At 37.2% G+C, this 20,221-nt stretch overlaps 1 protein-coding gene and 1 long non-coding RNA gene across 3 annotated transcripts in view; one reads left to right on the forward strand and one right to left on the reverse strand.

Moving 5' to 3' along the window:
• LOC309649354 overlaps positions 1-20,221 on the reverse strand; it is a 460,714-nt gene that overhangs the window by 172,814 nt on the left and 267,679 nt on the right. The window lies entirely within an intron of this gene.
• HYDIN (HYDIN axonemal central pair apparatus protein) overlaps positions 1-20,221 on the forward strand; it is a 443,025-nt gene that overhangs the window by 73,491 nt on the left and 349,313 nt on the right. For both annotated transcript variants that reach the window (XM_082438963.1, XM_082438964.1), the window contains exons 3-4: positions 17,021-17,178; positions 18,981-19,106. In XM_082438963.1, the coding sequence (XP_082295089.1) occupies positions 17,044-17,178; positions 18,981-19,106 (261 nt within the window). In that variant the 5' untranslated portion in view covers positions 17,021-17,043. The remainder of the gene's footprint in view (positions 1-17,020; positions 17,179-18,980; positions 19,107-20,221) is intronic.

Genomic DNA, 20,221 nt, shown 5'->3' on the forward strand with positions numbered 1-20,221 from the left:
TTCTTGCCTCCTGTCATCCATCCATCCTGCTCACATTTCTGCTTTTACCTTCATGGCTTTGTTCTTCAGAAAGCCTTCTCCATGTGGTGGGGAAGATGCCTGCTGATATCTTTAAATTCATTTTCAACCTAGAAGATCCAAAGAAAGAACTTCTCTTTCCCAGTGTTCAGCTCTCGTTCAAGGGAAGAATTCCAGTTGGCATTATTAGGGTCACATTTTCATACCCAAGAACAATCAGAGTATAGGAGAACAGGATACTATGATTGGCCAGGTCTGCTTACCCCTTCTGGACAGGGCAGTGGATTCTTATAGGAAGACAGAGAATGGGTGGGGGGAATTATACTGGACAACCCAAAGAAATCCTTTACAAAATAGATTGTTAAAAAGCATTAAATACTGTTAAAGAATATTCCTAATTGAGTACTCATTCTTGAATACAAGTAAGATAAACAGATTTGAGAAAATAATCCACTATAATGGGATCCACAAACCCTTTATACTCATATGAGAGTATATTTTCTCATGTTAGAAAATTCCATAGAAATGTTGACTATTATGTGAACTGTATTTGGCCAGTGGAAATGAAAATTGAAAAAGACTGTAAATAGTTAAATCCAAATGATTCCTCTGTATAAATGAATTATACAATTTTAAAAAAAGTCACACACACACACACACACAAAGAAAATTCCATAGGTTAGAGGAATTGATAACAGCAAACTAGAGGAGAGGACAATTGAATTAGGGATTGTTGTGTTAGAAAAGAAATTAATACACCCAAGATTTTCCTTTGCTTACATTTCTTCCGCAAAGAAGTCACTAAGAAATGATAGACTGTAGCTTTTTTAAAAATTATTTTTTATTTTTGCTAAACCAGCAGGAGTGAGCCATTTCATCTGTTGTTATTAAAATAAGCCCTCATTGATTTAATGGTTAGATCCAAAATAAGGTATTTTAGTTATCAATAAGTGGTAATTTCAGTATCACTGCTTCATTGCAGGAAATTCATAAATATGCATTTGTTTATGAATATTCTGCAATGAAAAAATATGAATTGACTAGCATTAATACACATATAAAAATAGATTACCCTGAGTGATGTATGTGCATGTGTGAATTGAAGCAAATTCTCCAAATGAACATTCATCATGTGTAATATCTGTAGAAACCAAAAGCATTCTCACTGTGCTTTTGCAAGCCTACTGGTTTTTAGACTCTGGTGGTAACAGAATCAATGGCATATAAATTAGAAGTTATTATATTTTAGTAAGGCAAACATGGATTTAAAATAGCTCGTCTGCTATATTTAAATTAGTATATCTGACAAAATGAACAAGTCCGTCAAAAACTGCTTTTACAAGTTATGGTCTGGAAACGTAACTCTCAAGTTGTTTATGCTATAGTAATACATTACAAATAATAGATGGACTGCAATTATTTTTAAGGAATTCACTTTGTCAGGAGACTGTGGCCACAGCATACAGCTCAGATGACACTTGTGTAAAAGAACATTAATTGACTCGGATAACTCAAAAGTTGCTGGCTGGATCTAAGGATTCAAATGTCATCAGAACTCAGTCTCTTGACACTGCTTTTATTTGTGTGGCTTCGTTCTCAGCTTCCCCCCTCATTGGGTGCAAGAGGGCTGCCAGCAGAATTAAGCTCATATCTTACTTCTCAGCAACCTCAATGGAAAGAAAGCATGCCTCTTTTTCAGCAGTTCCAGTAAAGTCAGAATTAAGCCTCATTGACTGATTGGTTTCACTGGGGTCGTTTGCCCTGTCCTGAACCAGTCACTACGGCCAGGGAGGTATGATATTGGGGTAGGCCACTCCTGGATTGGAGTAAGGAGTGGGGTGTTTTCCTAAGCAAAAATGATATTGATCCCAGAAGAAGGGTGAATGGATGCAGGGTATTAAAAATCAATAAATATCTGCCAAATGATTCTTTTTTAAAATGAAGATATCCTTGAGAAAGAAAACAGAATAAATGATTCAGTGATTCAGATGCCCATTAGTCATTCAACAAATATTTATTGGCTCCATGCCTGGCACTATATGAGGCATATATACTAGTGGTGAGCACAATGGTCGACGTCTATGAACTCATGGAAGTTGCTCTCTGGTGGAGAAGGCAGACGTAAAAATCTAGTTACACAAACAATTTACTTATTATGTGAAAAGTGCAATTGCTATGGGAACATATAACAAGGAGCCTTCAGGGAGGTCAGGAAAGGCTTTCTAGAGGCAGTGTTGTTTCAACTGAGACCTGTAGGATGAGTCTAAGCAAGGGAAAGGGGGTGAGATGGAAGGAGAGAGTTTCAGAGATTTTTACCTCTAAGGAACCCTGTAGTTCGATCAGAGGAAGTGGGGAAGCCTGAGAACCTAGACAAAATGGGGACAGAGTGTACCCGTAGGGCTAATGGACTTGGAGAGGCTGAGTGTTCCAGAGACAAGAGCTATGCATTTCACTGTGTCATCTGCGGGTGTCTATGATCAGTGAGTCTCATAATCCAGACCCATGCATGGATCAGGACTCTTGCTGAACGAAGATGTAGCTAAAGCTCAGAGAGCCTCAATTTTAATATACCTTTTCAAACATTTTTGCTTTTTTGGGTTCTTCAAGTGAGAAGAGGCTGGAAAATATGCCCTTGGCTGCTTGATAGACAAAAATGTTTACTTTTGGCCATTAAAGTTCTGCAAGTAGCTATTCAGTGTTAACACACTAAGTGTCCATCTAAGCTAACAGTAATTGTATCTCAACCTTTTACCTGAAATGAAATGATATTGAGACATCAGCTCTGTATATCTTAGATTAGTGGCATGAATGGGTTATCCAGGTAATTACAGACATCTGAGCATCTAAGTAGACTTTTACCAGTCCTGGACACTATTTGTATTTTGCTTAATTTTTGCATTTTATCTTCAAAGTTTCAAAAAAGTTGGACTTTTGGAAAATTCTTTAGGCCTGGGTTAGGATTTCTCCCCTTATACCGTCTACACTCAGTAAATGAGGATATCTGCTCCTAAGAATGGTAGACTAGGTAATGCAGGTCCACCCTCCTGCTGAGGGCAGCTAGAAAAACCAGACAGATTATAAACAAAGGCCTGCTTCAAGGCACTAGAAGGCTAACAAATAGTGAAGTTATCATCCAATAAAGATGTTTAAAAAAAAAAAAAAAGCTATCAGACCAGGTCCTGGGGGAACAGCAACCCAGGGAAGTGAGCCCCAAACTTGGCGCCCCTGAGAGCACATGCAAATTCCAAAGAAGAAGCTGAGAGACTAAGAAGCTGGGCAGTCTTTGTGGGCTAATGCAATGAGGATTGGTGCCCAGGGCCTGCAAGGATAGAGGGAGCCTGGTGAATCCTTTCCCTTTGGGTTTGGACCTTAAATCGCTGCCTCAAAGGAGTAGGGATGAACTAGAAGTCAGCCCATGAAGCCAGATGAAATGAAAAAATAAGCCTGGGCCAAGACATTTGTAAAAACCTGTAACTGAACAAAGGGCTTGCATCCAGAAGGACTTTCATCAATCAATAAGAAAAAGACAACCCAATAGAAAAAAGTCAACAGAATTGAACAGTTCACAAGGCATTTTACAAAAGGGACATCCAAATGGCCAGTAGACATGTGAAAAGGTACTTAATCTCATTAGTAATCAAGGAAATGCAAATTAATACCACAGAGAGCTATCATGACACACCCACCAGATAGCTGAAATTTAGGTTGCCAGTAGCAAGTGGTAGCAAGGTCAGGGGGCACCCAGATCTCTCATACACTGCTGGTGGGAGTATAAATAGGCACAACTTTGGAAAACTGTTTAGTATTATCTGCCATAGTTTAAGATATGCATACCCTATGATCCAGCAGTTCCAATCCTAGATATATACGCTGCTGGTCCTTGTGTGCAGATGTATACAAGGGTGTTCATAACTGCATTATTCATGATAGCCTCGTGACCCCATTATTCATTTGGGTTGGAAACAACCCAAATGTTAACCAGTAGTAGAATGGATTAATAAATAATAGCATATTCAAACAGTGAACTATTATACCTAAATGAAAATGAACAGACTATAGCTAAATGCAACAAAACAGGTACATAAATAGAGCAAAAGAATCCAGACACAAAATATTACATTCTGTGTGATTCCATTGTTCTAAATGTTAAAAGCCAGGCAAAACTATAGTGTTTAGGGGTACATGCTTAGGTTATAAATGAAAATCAAGGGAGTGATTTCTACAAAAGTGAGGACAGTGCTTACCTTTAGTGGGGAGAGAGGGCTTAGTGATTAAGAGGGGGTTTGAGGGGGTGCTGGCAGCGTTCTGTTTCTTTAGTTGGGAGATCATTACACAGATGTTCACTTTGTAATAATTCAGCTGTACATTTTGGAGACACTTTTCTACATGCATATAATATTTCACAATAAAATCTTTTAAAAGACCATATCACTTTATCTTTTATCCACCTCAGTGAAACTAAAAGCAGAACTTATCACGTACTCAATCAGATTGCAGCAGTGTTTTTCACTTAGAGATGTGACAAAGCCTGAATGTGGGCAGACAGGCAGTCAAAGTCAAAATCGAGTTTGATTTCTGGGTGTTTATTACTAACTTTCATCTTCTTTCCTCAAAAACAGTATGATTTTACTTATAATTAACTAATACAGTGGCTTTGCATATAGTAGACACTCTATTTTTTATTTATGTATTTTAAAAATTTTATTTTTGGCTGCATTGGGTCTTCGTTGCTGCACACAGGCTTTCTCTAGTTACAGCGAGCGGGTGCTACTCTTCGTTGTGGTGTGCAGGCTTCTCATTGCGGTGGCTTCTCTTGTTGCGGAGCAGGGACTCTAGACGCAGGGGCTTCAGTAGTTACAGCACACAGTCTCAGTAGTTGCGGTGCATGGGCTCAGTAGTTGTGGTGCGTGGGCTCAGTAGTTGTGATGCGTGAGCTCTAGAGCGCAGGCTCAGTAGTTGTGGCGCAAGGGCTTAGTTGCTCTGAGGCATGTGGGATCCTCCCAGACCAGGGTTCGAACCCGTGTCCCCTGCGTTGGCAGGTGGATTCTTAACCACTGTGCCACCAGGGAAGTCCCCTCTATTATTTATTAAATGGAAAAATAAGATAATTGAATTCCCATGTGAGAAAAGTAATCTATTTTGGAACTATAAGACTTGTAGATTTGTGATATGTCATGAAAATGATGTGAATTGGGGCTCACAAATAATAATAATCACTTTCTGCAGGTGTGGTTCTCTGTTCCAGTCGTTACCTTCTTCCAAAATGGCCCGCAGTTGGCTGTTTGACTTTTTCCCTGCCTGTGTTTGGCCTGGAAGCTTCCACAGTTTAAACAAGCTTCCAGCACCTGGCATCTTCCTTTGGAGAAGCAGTTGTTTTTGTAATTTGAGGCTTAGGCAAAATTAATTTTCACTGTGCATCTTGTGATATTGTGATTTATTGTAGGAAATATATATTTGGTTTTCGCCCCCAGTTCTGGCACAGAGCTCCTAAAACCCTTGGAATTTCCTGACAAGAGCGATAAAGTTGTCTTCTGTTATGTTAGTGAGGTGACTTTTGGACACCCCCCAGGATGGGGTTGCTGGTTGCCAGGAGAACTAACCGTGTGATTAGAGGGTTGGAACTTTCATTCGTGCACCTTCCCCACCTCTCCTAAGTGAGAGGGACTGGAGGTTGAATCAATTGCCTATGGCCAGTAATTTAATCAATCTTTGCCTATATAATGAAGCCTCCATAAAAACCCAAAAGGATAGAGTTCTGAGAGTTTCTAGATTGATGAATACATCCATGGAGATTTGGGGAGAGTGTTGCCCCTGGAGAGGGCATGGAAGCTCTGTTCCCCTTCCCCATACCTTGCCCTGTGCATCTCTTCCATTTGGTTGTTGATGAGTTATATCCTTTTATAGTAAACTGGTGACCTAGTGAGTGAAACGTTTCTCTGAGTTCTGGGAGCCGCTGTAGCAAATTAATTGAACCTGAGGCCGGGGTCTGGGGAACCTCTGATTTACAGCCAGTGGGTCAGAGCACAGGTAACAAGCTGGGCTTGTGACTGGTGTTTGAAGTTTGGGGGCAGTCTACAGGACTGAACACTTAACCTGTGGAATTTGATGCCATCTCTGTGTAGATAAATTACTTGATGTTTTGGGGAACACCCCTCCTGCCCCTGCCACAAACATACACACAAAAACACGCATGCATGTTGGAATTGGTGACCAGAACAAAATACAAAATACATCTTTATTTTTCTTTTCTTCAACCTGGGTCAAATAAGAGGATTCTTTCTGAAATTTGTCTCTCTTTTATCTACCTCAGATATATGTCACACATTCTGCAGAGACAGATTGTTTTCAGGAAGTATTTCAGGGAGAAAAGAGCAGAGGCCAATGTGAAACCTATGAAATCTGAAGTAATCCAATTTAAAAGAGATCAAACAAATAGAAAACCAAGGAGCATAACAGCTTTAGAAACAGTAGAAAACCAGAAGAAGAGCAGGATTAAAATATGAAAATTAATCCTTTTACTCCAAGTGCCTAGAGAACCTCTCACTGACAACAAAAGTCATGTTGCATTTACTTGAGCATTTTCTGTAATTTATTTCTTTGATATTTTCCTGCTAAAATGGTACTTTGGGATAAAGAAATATTTATCAACATCCCAGAGTATAATTGCCCTTGCCCTCACTTTAGCAGTAGCAGAACTTGAAGACATGTGAACAGTTTCATATGCTCTTATTTATTTCCAGCAAGCAAGGTTTAATTGAATGGAATTTCCATCTTTTCAGTTTTTTTAAACCAAACTTTCTGCTAATAACACTAAGAACGATTATATGCCAGGTACTGTGCAAAGTGAAGTACTTTACAAATATTATCTCATTTAATCCTCATAATAAACATATGAGGTGGATGTGGTAGATGGCTTCCAAGATGGCTCCCAATGATCCTCACTTCCTGGTATTTACGTCCCTGTGTGGCCTCTCCCACACTGAATAGGGCTGATCTGTGTGACTAATAGATCTTGCATAAATGATGGTGTGTGACTTTTGGGCCACAAACTACATTGCAGCTTCTCCCATGGTCTCTCAGACTGCTTGCTCTGAAAGTAGCCAGTCATCATGCCATGAGGACACTCAAGCATCCCTGTTGAGAGGCCCATGAGGGGAGGAACTGAAGCCTCCCACCAACAACCAGGAACAACTTGCTAGCTGTGTGAGTGAGCCATCTTGGAAGTGGATTTTCTAGCCCTAGTCAAGCCTTCAGATGACTGTAGCCCTTGCTACCATCTCTGACTGCATCCTCATCAGAGACCCCAAGCAAGGTTCTCTTTCGTAAATTATGCGGGAATACATTTTCCTCTGAAAGAAGATACTCTGTCATACATACTGAACACTTATTTAACTAGACTCTTATGTAGAAACACTAGAAAGAGCTGGAGGTTGACATTTAAATGAAGGAGAAAGAGGAAAATAGTTCCTCTGTGAAATGTTTTAGCCTAGTGAAAATTCTCTTTTACTGAGTGCAATTTAATATTAAATTCAATTCAATGAATGTTAACTGAGCCCCTTCTATGTGCCAATCACATATGGTCTGTATAGCGAAGAAGCTTACATTCTGGAGGTAGATGCAGGCTGGTAAGCAAATAATTGCTGTACAGTGTATTACATTCAATAATAGAGGCATGTGCAAAGGACAAAGTGATTGTCACTCTTTGAATGCATTAGGGAAAGCCTTACTTCTGGGGACCCTTGAGATGAGTTTTGTAGGATGAATAGAAGTTTGCAAGGCAGACAAGGATAGGGATGTGAGAAGAAAGGATGAGTCTATATAAAGGTATAGAGGTGTGAAATAGCCTGGCACATTTGGGGATTGTGAAAGTCATTTAATTAATTACAAACATTTATTAAATATGCATATGTATGAGGCCCTGTGCTGGATATGGGGAATACAGTGATAAGAAACACAGAATTCCTGTGCTCAAGAAATTTATAGTCTCAAGGCAGAGGGAGATAAATAAATAACCATGAGGGGGTGAGCATGAGGACCCGTGAGTTCATAAAGAAGGGGCAGCCTTGGGTAGTCAGGGAAGCCTTTCTGAAAGAGGTCACATCTGAGTCTGGAAAGACAAATGGCAGTTAGTTGGGGAGAGAAGGGGAGGAGGGGAGAAGAAAGGCATTCCAGGTGTTATGTACAAGTCTGGAGGTGTCTGAGCCCCTGAGACTTTGTGAATTGCGAGTTGAGCATCAAGTGCAAGAAGGGCAGGCTCCTGGGATGGATGTCGTGCTGAGAAGCTTACAGAGTATTCTGGACTATAGGATTTTAGGTAGGGAAATGACATGACCAGATTTTCCCTTTAGAATAGTCACTGTGGCTGCAGGGTAGAGAATGGCCAGGCTATGGGGGTGGGGTGGGAGTGGGGACACAATTCTGGAGTCAGGGAGGTCAGTTAAGAAGCTGTTGCAGTCACCCAGGCAAGACATGAGAGTGACATTAACAAAGGAAGGCAGCAGGGATGAAAAGGAGTAGATGGATTTGTGAAATGTCAGGAGGTAGATCCTCAAGGTGGAGGCAGAATAATGTCACCATCAAGAGTGTGGACTCTGGAACCAGAGTGACTGTTTCTCCTCCCACATCTTCCCTTTACTAGTGTGAGAACTGGAGCAGGTTACTTACCGTCTCTGTGCCTCTGTTTCCTTATCTGTGATATGGGAAGAAGAATACTACCCACATCTAGGGTTGTTGTGGTGATTAAATTAATATTTATAATGTTTGGAACATTGTCGGTACATAGTAAGTGTTCCATAAACATTTAGTTATTATATGATTGATAGGAGGAGAGAGAAGTCATAGGTGACTCTGGGCATGGCCAGTTGTGTGAATCATGATTCCATTCACCGAGGGATACAGAAGAGAGCAGGCCTGGGGGGCATGCTGGGCTTGAGGTGCTTGTGGACACCCAGATGGAAACATCTTGTAGGCGTTGGAGTCAATGGAGTGGAGCTCAGAAGGGATCTGGGTGGGATAAATCCTCTAGAACTGCAGGGAGGGCATGGGCAGGGGCGTGAGAAATAGAGAGAAGGACTGAAATAGTTGTTGGGATGAGAGCTGACAAGGGAAAGAGATCGGGAGGTAGAGGCCCCAGTGGAGGCTGGAGACTCCGAATTTGCAGTCACATGATCTGGACCATTGTGTGGTTTTCTCCAGCAATCCTAACAGCCTGTTAGTATGAGAGAAGAGTTGAACAGCTAGACTGACCCAGTGTTGGGCTTTTACTGGCCGTGATGGCAAGACTTGGAATCAGGACATTGATGATATAACTAATGCCAAATATGTCCATGTCCCAATCCCCCAAGCCTGTGAATATGTTAATTACATGGGAGAGGAGGATTAAGGTTGCAGATGGAATTAACATTGCTAGGCAGGTGACTTTGAGAAAGGGAGATTATCCTGGATTATCCGGGTGGCTCTAATGTAATAACAAGGTTCCTTAAAGGTGTAAGTGGGAGGCAGAATAGGAGGTCAGAGTGATGTGGTGTGAGAAAGACTCAACCTGCCATAGTTGGCTTTGAAGATGGAGGAAGGAGCCCATACGGCAAGGAAAAGGATTCTCCTAGAGCTTCAGAAAGGAACACGGCCCTGCAGAACCTTGATTTTAGGCCAGTGAGACCTCTGTTACACTTCTAACTTTCAGAATTTTAAGATAATAAATTTGTGTTGTTTCAAGCCACAAATTTGTGGTAATTTGTTGTAGTAGCAAGAAGAAACTAATACAGGTTTTGTTTTTTTTTTTCACTGTTTGGTTTTGAGCGGTTTTTTAAAAAAAATATACTCTAGATATGAATCCTTTGTCAGACATGAAGTTTACAAATATTTTCTTCCAGTTTGTTTCTTTCATCCACTTAGAAGATTCTTTCCAAGTACAAAAGTTTTTTTATTTTGGTGAAGTCCTCTTTATTGACTTTTTCTTTTCTGCATTATGATTTTGGTGTCATGTCTAAGAACCCTTCTCCTAACCCTAGTCTAGAAAATTTTTTTTCCTAAAAACTTTGTAGTTTTATATTTTACATTTAAATATATGCCCCACTTTGAATTAACTTTTGTGTAAGGTGTGAGATTTGGATTGAGGCTTACTTTTTGCCTATAGAGCTCCAATGGCCCCAGCGCCATTTGTTTAAAGGCTCTTTCTCTTACATTGACTTGCTTTTGCACCTTTGTCAAAAATCAATTTGGAATATTTGTGTAGGTCTATTTCTGTGTTCTCTGTTCTCTTCCATTGATCTATATCTGTCCCTCTGCCAATACAACATAGTCTTGATTACTGTAGCTTATGTAATAAGCCTTGAAATCGGTTAGAATATTTCTTCTCATTTTCTTCTTCTTTGTAAGTTTGTTTTAGTTATTCTAGGGCCTGTACCTTTCCATATAAATTTTTAAATAAATTTATCTTTGTTTAAATAAAAACTTTGCTGGTATTTGATAGGAATTAGATTAAACTTGTGTATTAATTTGAGGAGAATTGACCTTTGCTATGTTGAGTCTTCCAATCCTTGAACATAGATCTCCTTTTAATTAGATATTCTTTGATTTTTTTAATCAGCACTTTGTCGTTTTTAGCATATAAGTCCTGTATATGTTTTGATCAATTTACACCTATCCCTTTTTTGAAGGGATGGCAGTTATAAATGGTATCGTAACTTAAATTTTGGTTTCCACATCTTCATTGTTAGTATATAGAAATATGAATGATACTTGTATGTTTATCTTATATCCTGTGACCTTGCTGTACTCACTTGTTAGTTCTAGGAGGTTTGTTGTAGATTCTTAGGGAATATCTATGTAGACAGTTATCCCATCTGCATATAAGGACAGTTTTATTTCTTGTTTTCTGCTCTGTATGCTTTTTCTTTCTTTTTTTTTTTTCTTTCTTCTTATAGCACTGACTAGAACTTCCAGTACTATGTCTGATAGCCGTGTTGAGAATGGACCTCCTTGCCTTGTTCCCAGCCTTTAGGGGGAAAGCATTCAGTCTTTTACCATTTAGTATGATGTCACCTGTAAGTTTTTTGTATATTTTCTTTATTATATTCCTAGTTTTCTGGGAATTTTTATCATGAATGATACTGAATTTTGTTAGATGCTTTTTCTACATAAATTGATGTGATCATATAATGTTTCTTCTTCAGCCTGCTAATATGATGGATTACATTAATTGATATTTGAGTATTGAACTTGCCTTACATTCCTGGACTTAACCTATTTGGTCATGGTATATAATTATTTTTACATATTGCTAAATAACTTGTTAAGATTCTGATAAAATTTTGTTAAAAATTTTAAATTTATATTCATGAAGGATATTGGTTTTTAGGGTTTTGTGTTTTTTTGTACTTTCTTCATCTGGTTTTGTCTTAGGCTTCATAAAATGAATTGTAAAGTGTTCCCCTCTTTTCCATTTTCTGGAAAAGACTGGTAGTATTGGTGTTAATTCTTCTTTCCATGTTTGCTGTCATTCTCCAGTGAAACCATCTAGGCCTAGATATTTCTTTTTTTGAGTTATAAAATTATGAATTCAATTTCTTTAATAGTCAGAGTTGTTCAAATTATCTATTCATATTAAATTGTGGTAGCATGTGTTCTTTGAGGAATTGAAGCAGTACGTCTAAGTTGTCAAATTTATGAGTGTGGAGTTGTTTGTAGTGTTCCCTTATTATCCTTTTGATATCTGTATGGTTTGTCCTCTCCTGTTAAATTCCTAGTATTGGTAATTTGTGTCTTCTTTCTTTGCTAGAGGTTTGTCAATGTTATTGATTTCTCCAGAGAATCAGATCTTTGTTGAATTAATTTTCTCTATTGCTTTTCTGTTTTTAATTTTATTGATTTCTGCTCTTATCTTTATTATTTTCTTCTGTCTGTTTGCTTTCATTTTATTTGGTCTTCTTTTTTCTGAATTTAGGAGCTTAGATGACACATTTGACTTTTACTGCTTTCTAATCTAAATATTTAGTGTTATAAATTTCAACACTGTTTTAGCTACCTTCTCCAGATTTTGAAATGTTGTGTTTTCATTTTCATTCAATTCAGTGTGCTTTTGGATTTCCCTCTTTGACTTACGTATTTATTTAGAAGTGTGTTGTTTAGTTTCCAAGTGTTTGGAGATTTTTGTGTTATCTTTCTGTTGTGCGTTTCTAATTTGATTTCACAGTGGTCAACCAGCGCCCTCTGTATGATTCCAATTCTTTTAACTTTGTTGAATTTTATTTCTTGGCCTAGGAAATGGTCTATCTTAGTATATGTTCCTTGGACACATGAAAAGCACATGCATTCTGCTGTTGGGTGGACTGTTCCGTAAATATTGATTAAATCATGTTGGTTGTATTAAGTTCCTCTATATCTTGTTAATTTTCTGTTTAGTGCTTATATCAGTTGTTGAGAAAAAGATGTTGAAGTCTCCAGCTGCAATTGTGGATTTGTATAGTTCTTTTCATTTTTTGCATTATATATTTTGAAGCTTGGTTCAAATCACATATTTTAAAAGTTGTTTGGTGCACTTATAATTATGATTGCTATGTCCTTTTGGTAGATTCACCCTTTTACATTATAGTGTCCCTCTTTGTTCCTGATCATTTTTTTTTATTTGAAGTCAACTTTATCTAATATTACTGTAGCCCTTCTTGCTTTCTTTTGACCAACTTTTGCATGGTATACCTCTTCCATCCTTTTGCTTATAATCTACCTATATCATTATCGTTGAAGTGATTCTCTTAATTCATAACTATCCTTCCTCTCTCTCTCTCTCTCTCTCTCTTTCTTGTGTGTTCATGTTTGCACATACACGCTCTTCATTACTTGAGCAAAGTAGGTCATTTTCCTGTAACATTTTCCACATTCTAGATTTGGCTTAATTATATTCTTACAGAAAACACATGTTCCTGCATTTCTTTATCTCCTGCAACCTAGCTGGTAGGTCTAGAGACTTAATTAAATTTAGGTTTAGATTGTTGTTCACAGTTCTGCACAGGTGGTGCTGTGTACTGCATCACGTCAGGAGGCACATAATATGTCTGGTTTTCACTCTTTTAGTGTTAAGATTGATTTAGAGGGCTCAGGTGTTGTTAGCCTGATTGAGCCATTATAAAGTTCTTCAGCAACATCCTTCCTAATGGTTTTAGCATTGATGATCCTTCGTTTCATTAGGGGCTGCAAATGGTGATTATTTTTCTGTCATTTCTTCTGCATTTATTAGCTGGAGTTCTTCTATGAAGAATAATTTTCTGTCATCAACTATTTGGTTAACTTGCAATGCAATTTGTACAAAAATGGTACAGAATAAATGGTTGATTCTTCCCAGTTATTATTTCCAAAATAATTAGTTTGGTATCTTAGCAACTTCCAAAGGTGACCAATGATTTTTTTTTTTTAGTATCTTTTGAACTCCGAGTTTTAAAGACTAATCCATTGCAGACTTTTGTTTTTGTTTTTGTTTTCCCCAAATTGTCCTGTCTTTGGTGAATGGAAACTCCTTCAAGTTGCTCTGGGCTCCTTAGATACAACCCTAGTAGCCTTTGATAATGTACTTATTTTACACTATAATAGAATGTTCCAAGTTCATCTTATACATTTCATGCCCCAGACCTTGAATTACCCATTTCTCCAAGGAGTTATGGTTTCTTTTAGTGGGAAATGGTGTTTAAAGACCACACTATGTCCCTGGACTGTCATTGCTTACTTAGCTTTCTTTGCTTCTGGGGTCTTTCAGTAGGGAGGTTATTTAAAAGGAGAGAATAATCATGAGCTAAAACTCAGATTTTCTATTTAAATTTAAGATTATAGGGTTTCTTAATATAAGAACTTTTTTTTTGTTTTATATTTTTAAAATGCTGACATGCTTGGTTCCTAACAATATTGATGTAGCTACTAGTTTTTAAAATATTATTACTAATATTATGACCGACAGTAAGACTACTATACAGTGAAGATATATAGTCAAAAACCATGTTTTAAAGTTGGTTGGAATAATTGTTTGGTGTTACAACACCAATTTGATATACAGCAAGGTTTATTTGTTTCACTTTTCAACTTTTAATAATTGATTTTTCAAAATGTTTTAAAATATATTTTTTAACAACTTTATTGAGATATAATTCACATTCAGCTCAGGATACAATTCACCCATTTAAAGTGTACATACAATCCACAGTTTTTAGTATATTCACAAACACATGCAGTCATCACCACAGTCAGTTTTAAACATTTTCATCATCTCAGAAAGAAATCCCATACCTTTTAGTTAACACCCTTCTATTCCTTCTCTTCTCCCAGCCCTTTGCAATGACTAATCTATTACTTTCTCTCTAGAGATTTTCCTGTTCTGGTCACTTCATGTGAACGGACTCATACAATATGTAGTTTTTTTTGACTGGCTTATTTTACTTAACAAAATGTTTTTGAGGTTTTTCCCTGTTTCCGTGATCCAAGGGGATGCTTCAGTCTCATCCTCGGTTCTGGGATTTTCACAAAGGTGTCTTGTCTATGGATGATTGCTAGTTGGTCTTTTTGTGAGGGGGATTGAAGTCGGCAACCACCTACTCCATGTTGGTGACATCACACTGCCTATATTATTTTACATTGTAATAATTATGTGTATTGTATATTGTATACTGTGATTGTATATGATTTATTGTTTGTCTTTATTTAGTATGTCTTCTTTGCTTTTTCTAAAATTACTTTTGGTATTTAGGAAGGTTTATCTTTATATTCAGTAGTTTCTTTGTATATAAACCCTTTATAGTGCCTATATTGTTATCTATTACTGTATAACAAATTACCCCCAGATTAATAGCTTAAAACACTGAATATTTGTTTTCTCAGTTTCTGTAGGTCAGGAATCTAGGTGAGGCTTAGCTGGGTGCTTCCTACTCAGGGTCTCTCATGCATCTCCTGTCAAGCTGTTGCCCAGACTGCAGTCATCTTAAGGCTCAACTGGGGCTGGCAACTCTGCTTTCATTCACATGGTTGTTGGCAGGCCTCAGAAGATCCACTGCCAAGCTCACTCATGTCATTGCTGTCAAGGCTTGGTTCCTCACCACATGGGCCTCTCTGTAGGTTTCCTGAGTGTCCTTACAATGTGGTAACTGGTGATTCGAGAGAGCCAGACAGTGCCCAAGATGGAACTGATTCTCTTTATAACTGATCTCAGATGTGACATCCATCACTTGTACTGTATTATATTTGTTGGAATACCTAAGCACAGCCCACACTCAAGGGAAGAGGATCATATAAATATATGAATGCTTGGAAACAGGTATCATTGACTGCCATCATAGGGGCTTTTTACCATAATTCCTGTAATTCTCCTTTATTCTATCTCATTAAATGGTTTGATTCCTACCTAGTACTTATACAATTGTTAATCTTTTCTACTTTTCGGCTGTCTTTCTCTTTTTTCTTTTCATTTAAAATTTCATCCTTTCTACTTTGTCAGAAAATATAACGTTTAAATTCTCTTGTTCTCCTTATGTCTTCAACATTATTTTAATACCTGTACAATTAAATATATGAAATGCTCATCATCAGTCCTTTTGCTGAAATTCGCCAGTCAGCTTTTGGTTGGATGAAGCCCATCCTCTAGTATATTCTTCGGGAAGGGAACATGTTTATAATATTCGCTGGGCTTTTGCATGTTCAAAACTCCTTTTCTGTAGCCTCAGTGACTGAAGGAGAGCTTGGTTCCTTGTAAAATCCTTGGCTCATGCTTTGTAAAGTTTTTGAAAAATGCTGCTCCTCTGTTTTCCCACTGCATAGCTTGCTTTTACAAAGTCCAATGACATCTAATTCTCTTCCCCTTGTACGTTGTTTTGACTTTTTGCCTGGACGCTAATTTTAAAAATTCTTTAAAGTCTAGCAGTTCTTCTAAGATATGACTTATAGTTGATCATTTTGGGTCAGTTTTCCTGGGTACCTACTAGTCCCTTTTCATTGTTTTTTTTTTCTGGAATTTTTCTTGGATTATGGCTTTAAATATTAATTCCCCTCCAGTACTTTTTCTTCTTCATGGGCTCCAATTATAGCATGTTAGAACTTCTTTCACTGTCTTCTATTTCAATCATTTCTTTCTCTGATCTTTTTTCTTATTTTAAAATTTCATATTCATTTCTTTGGGTGTTTTACTGCTTTATTTCAGTGTACCATATTACATTTTCATCATATCTGTTTTCCTTTATGCACTGTTTTCCCCTCCATTTTGGTCTGGTAGTGCCTTATTGTCTTTTGAACTTTTAACAATTTTAAGGTTTTTTATTTGACATTGAATCAAGCTTTTTTTTTTTTTTTTCCTGCACAGGGTTGAGCAATCTAGCCTGCTATTATTAAAAGTAGAAATCCTTACTTAGTCATAAATGGACTTCCAAAGTTGCAGGTGTCCTGCTAGAAGTATAAGGAAATATATGCAAAGGGGAGATGTCATATTTTTTGATTTGGAGGTATTGGGTGGCTGTTTAATGCCTTGTTTATTACTGTAAACCTCAAAAAAGTTTTCACAAACTTCTTTTTCCACATATAATCTCATGCTGCCGTTTTCAATTCTCTGCCCAGCTGTGAAAGTCTGAAGCCTTATATTTATTGTGTTTGAAGGGTGCTATGAGAGAGAATTGTCAAATAAGCAGATAAAGTAGCAAACTATGAAGTATAGTTATTGAGCAGTTTTTGTTTATTTATCTGGAGAAGATAAAAGTACCAAAATATAGTAACTGCTTATGTTTTCATGTCTTCCCTGAGCTTAGTCCAGAATCACTTGCTTTTTCTAAAAGGGATCCTAGACTTTGGGATAAGGCTAAATCTAGACAGATTCATGGAATAGACTCCTACAGTTAAGGCATTTGTTCCAAGCATTGGATGTATTTTTGAAAATCGGTATTTTCTAAACCTTCGTATATTTGAAAAAGCTTCAAAAAATGTGACCTGTATTCAGGAATTAACTGTATTTGTTCTAAAACTAATTTTTTTTCACTCTTAGGTATACAAAGGAAATAACTAAAAATGACAAGTAGAAGTCTTGAGGAGTCCATGGGGGCTGTTCAGATGGGGTTAGTCAGAACGCTTAAAGGATTCCAAAGCAAGATTTTGCCACCCCTGAGTCCGAAGGTGGTTACAGAAGAAGAAGTAAATCGAATGGTAATGTATAAGAGAATTTCAGAGTAAAATACTTAATGCAGTCTTTCTCCTCAGGAGAATGACAGTTGCTACTTGGCATTCTCAGAATATCAAACAGAATTACTGGCTGATAATATCAGTTTAGTTAACATGGGTAGATTGCTGCAGAGCATAGTTACCTTTTAAAGCCTGGGAAGTTTTTGAAATTATATACATCAAAGTAGAGGCTTAAATTAAATTGCTTAAGTTAATCAGTTGAACTAAGACTATGCAAGCAAATTATTAAGATTTTCTAAATATTAGCTAGAACCTTAAGAGACTGTCATTTATGTAGTTCAAAAACAGTCAAATAGCAGAATTTCATAGGTTTAACATATATAATCAATTACCTGTTGATTGGCAAGAGTTATTTTTGTTTGTGTATTTGTAGAACATAGTGCATTAAAATGATGACTATATAATATCTAGGAAAAATGCATAACTTTTTCTGTCCTTTATGATAGAAAACAATTATATTTTTAATGAATTATAATGATTTGGTGAGAATTGAATTATAAACTACATGCTATGGAAATAGCAATAGCAATTTAAAGTGTTAAACATTGTGTTCACTGCATTTTAAAAACTAGTCTCAGGTTATGTTCCAATTAGAAAAATAAAATCTATCATCATTTTCTTTTGTGATTGTTCTTGTTTCAGATTTAAAGTAACTCATTACTTTTTGCTTGTAAGAGTTTATTTTTATTTAAATCACAACACAGCTGATACCTCATAACATTTTAACATTCTAATCTGTGTTCCAATCAAAAAGAATCTTAAAAAACCAAGTTGGAAGCTGTATTAGAAATATGCCTTCATTTAAATAGATTCAATCACAAAAATTAATTTTGTAGGGAATTTGAAGAGCATTGATTTTAACCCAAGGCGAAATGAATCAGCTAAATTATATACCCCTGAATGTTTTAAGAAGTCTTGGCAGATACTTAAGCATTATGTTGCTGCCAGTGATCATAATCTCTTTGCATATAAAGTAGCCCTAGAACAAAGTGAACATTCCAGAACAACAATGAATAGTGATTGGTCTTGGGTAAGCCCTTGCTGGTTTATTTAAATGATTTTATTTAAATGATAGGTTACATTTTTTTCTCATAACAGTAGAAAGTGTTAAAGAATTTTGTGTTCTTGTTTGGGTATGTGGATGTGACTGGCTGCTAGATCTGATGATTGACTTAGAGCTCTTTTAAAACAAGGTCTAAATGTGCTCTTATGATTTCTAAAAAGTTCAAACTCGTTCCTAAGCAGCACAGTCATACTTCCCAGATCCTTTACTTTATAAGATTTCTCTTTAACCTGATATAACATGATAAACACCCAAAAGCTTTACTTGCATGTTGTAACTTCATTTGAGAAATAGAAATATTTCAAGGAGGATTAGCCTCCTTAGCTCTGAAGCCCTTAAGTGATTTTAGAAACCTAGAGTTTTATGCTCTTCTGAGCATATATGTTAAGCTCTTTGGACATGTTCCCGTGCAATTTCTTGACCTTCCTCTCCCCGACCCCAGGTTCTTTTGTGTGATTCCTTCAAAATCATAAGGAAACAGCAACCACATATCCTTTCAAATTATTGTGCAAAGAGCTCAGAAGTGCATGGGTACTTCGCTTGTATTATTTAGTTATTTTAAACGTTTTATAGGGGAACTTAGTGGCATTCCAGAATTATCCTGAAAGCTGCAAACACAAATTATTCATTACTGACACTTATGAAAGCACTTTTTCAGTATTACCATTTATGAATCTTTGGCTCCTGTTGCTTTAAATTCTAGCTGACTCCCTCAGAGTTCCTGAAGGAAATGTCCCTCACCACAGAGCAGAGACTGGCTAATACACGTGTGATGTGCCGACCACAGATCATTGAACTTTTAGATATGAGGGAAACAACACATCAAAAGGTAGCTGCTTTCTGTCATACTTGCATATAAAGTAGGTCGTGGAATAATGTGAATATTCTAGAAGAATAAGAACTAAGCAGTACTTATTGTTCCTGGGCTAACTAATCCCTTATTGGATTTGTTATATGTATTCTTTTTCTGCCTCTGTTGATCTTGATATCTATAATTTGATACGAAAAGAATTACACAGTACAATAACTTTTAAAAAATATTTATTTATTTATTATTTTTATTTATTTATTTTTGGCTGTGCTGGGTCTTAGTTGCGGCATTTGGGATCTTCGTTGAGGCATGCAGGGTCTTTAGTTGTGGCATGCGGACTCTTAGTTGCGGCATGCATGCGGGATCTAGTTCCCCAACCAGGGATCGAACCTGGGCCCCCTGCATTGGGAGCATGGAGTCTTACCCACTGGACCACCAGGGAAGTCCTCAACTAACTTTTGACTAGTCACATTTCTTCCTTAGCTACTTCTGGACACTATTGTTTACAGATTAGGAGTAATCCCAAGAATTATGTTAGCCAAGACCAATTAGGTTATCCTCCTAGTGTAAGAAATCCCTCCTTACCTGAGCTGTCATAACTAGAAAGGAAGAAGGAGGGACTGTTTATTAAAATAGGCATTTTTGTCTATTCTGGCTCATTTCCAATAACAAATGTATCCTTTTAGTCTCTAAAGAATAGCTATTTTAACATGTTTCTGTATTCTCATGTAAACCATACATTCCAGGCTTTAGGAGCGTATGTTTATAAAGTAGTTCTTATTTCCTACATTTTAATTAATTTCTTGAATTATATGCTTCACTTTTTGCACAAATTATGGTATGAGCCTCCATCAGTTGAACTGCTGGAGATTAGCCTCCTCTCAAAGGGTTCCCAGCTATTCCTGAGGGTTTTTCAGAGTGATTTCCCAAAAGACAAGTGAGTCCCTCAGGCTCTTTTGCTCTGCTTGGCATGCCATTGCCACCCGTCTAGGATATGCATAAAATTTGCTCTTCTTCTGAGCACTTCTAGCTTTAGTTATTCATTGTTTCCTCTCTTTCCCATAACCACCCTCTAACTTTGAGAGCAGGGAACACAGCTTTCTCCAAAGCTAATTCATCCTAATTAAGGGCTA

The sequence above is a fragment of the Balaenoptera physalus genome (assembly GCF_965194825.1).
Source record: "Balaenoptera physalus genome assembly, chromosome: 19".
NCBI lineage: Eukaryota > Metazoa > Chordata > Mammalia > Artiodactyla > Balaenopteridae > Balaenoptera > Balaenoptera physalus.